The sequence below is a fragment of the Oryzias melastigma genome, unplaced genomic scaffold, assembly GCF_002922805.2.
Source record: "Oryzias melastigma strain HK-1 unplaced genomic scaffold, ASM292280v2 sc04138, whole genome shotgun sequence".
NCBI classification, from domain to species: domain Eukaryota; kingdom Metazoa; phylum Chordata; class Actinopteri; order Beloniformes; family Adrianichthyidae; genus Oryzias; species Oryzias melastigma.
In genome coordinates, this window is record NW_023420706.1 from 1 (window position 1) to 1859 (window position 1859).

General features: G+C 43.0%; 1 protein-coding gene across 1 annotated transcript; it reads right to left on the reverse strand.

The window, feature by feature from the left end:
* Window positions 1-741: 741 nt before the first annotated feature.
* On the reverse strand, window positions 742-1853 carry LOC112139662 (28S rRNA (cytosine-C(5))-methyltransferase). Its single transcript, XM_024262494.2, has one exon. It carries the CDS (start codon window positions 1750-1752, stop codon window positions 757-759), a length of 996 nt encoding a protein of 331 aa, XP_024118262.2. The 5' UTR covers window positions 1753-1853; the 3' UTR covers window positions 742-756.
* Between the last annotated feature and the right edge of the window lie 6 nt (window positions 1854-1859).

The window sequence follows — 1859 nt, forward strand, 5'->3', positions numbered from 1 at the left end:
AGCACTAAAAAAGAGCAACTTGGTCTGGTTTATTACAGATTAAAATCCAAAGAGAGCTGCCAATCCCCCCAAAAATAAACTTTATTCATGTTTCTGCCCCATATTTTTATAAAATTTTGCTTTCAAATGTTTACAATAATTAATCATAACTGTGTTACATTATTTCTATATAAAACAATTGTACCGGTAATGCATTTACCTTTCACAGCAGAAAGTACGCGTTCTTTTCAAAATCATTGAATATGCAAGGAACTCTAGTCAAATGTGGCATTTTCTATCATTTAGATGCATCATTATCATTTTTCTCATCTTAAAGTCAACTGTAACCCATCTCAGTGGACTTGGGGAGGAGTGTCTGCCCTGAGACTTGAAGGTCGTGAGTTCAAATCCAGGCTGAGTCAAACCAAAAACTCTAAAAAATTTTAGAGGCCCCTTAATGCTTAATGTTCATCTTTAAATGGTCAGATTAGGGGATTAAACCACCAAATGGGACTTTAATAGGACAACATTGTTGTAGATATTTCTAAAATATACAAATCATAGACTTTAAGAACTTTGTTCTCTGAGCAGCAACTGTTCTGCAGCAGAAGATACGAACATGTGCTTATTCTAATAATAAATATAATAATAAACATGTGTGACAGTAGATTAAGCCTTTTTTGCTCAGTTTTCAGACATGTTAAAAATCCAAACTCCAAACCCATATTTCATTCAAACTGTTTGCATTTTTCTACAAAGCCACAATAAATAGAAGAGCTACATGTGGCTCCAGAGGCTAAGGCTGCAGACCCCTGATCTAGTGTAGAAACGTACGAATAACTCGCTACCTGATCCACTGCAGGAGGGATCCAGGAGAACATATTCAACATCTTTATACTGTGGACTGTCTGGGTTAACCTTAAGGAAGTCCTGGTTGGCCAACTGCTGACAGGTGACCCCTGCCCGGAGCAGTAACGTTGACATGGTGGCCAAACGCTTGGCATCCAAATCAAAGGCAAACAGCCTGCCTTTGTTCTTCATGATGGCTGCAAGGTGGCTGGTTTTGTTGCCGGGAGCGGCACAGGCATCGATGACATGGCTACCAGACGGAGGGTTGAGGAGATGAGCAGGAAGGCAGCTGGCTTTGTCCTGCAGAATGATGTGACCTGCTTTGTAAAGAAAATGGTCATGGAAGTCTGTTTTGGGAGAAAAGACCAGCAGCTCTGGAAGGTGCATGTCCTTCACAAAGTTCTTCGATTTTAGGGTTAAGTCATCCAGTCTGGAGGCCTGTCCCTGGTAGGTGTAGCCATCCCTCTTAAGGTAGTCCACGACATCCTCCACGGTGGTCTTGAGGGAGTTCACGCGCACATACCTGGGCAGCTGCTCTCCAGGGGGCATCTGGGCCTCCACAGGGAGGAGGTCTTCATTCCTACTAACTTTCCGCTTCACCTTCATGCGGGCCAGCTCCGCTTGCAGTCGGGGGCGATGCTTCATCATGGTGGACTTGAAGGATCCTCCGCACTTCAGACCCTGCCCCATCAGCAGGTCGTACACGAGCACTTTAGCTAAGTGCAGTTTCAGCTTCGTCTGTTTTAGCAGTTTGGTAGACTCGATTATATCCAACAGGACGGAGGAAAACTTCTGGGTCTCACAAACTAAAGCAAAAAGCTGCTTGATGTTCTGAAATTTACTGTCGTAAACGAGAGTTTTCAGAGCGCCCTGTTTCCTCTCTGCTTTCTCCAGGATCTCCGCGGCTTTCACGTACAAAGCCATGACGTCAATTAATAAAATAATACTAGACTGTTGTCTAGATTTTGCACTAACTTAAGGGATACTCTTACGAGTTTTTTGTCTTTGACGTTTTAAAACTGGAACGTTTT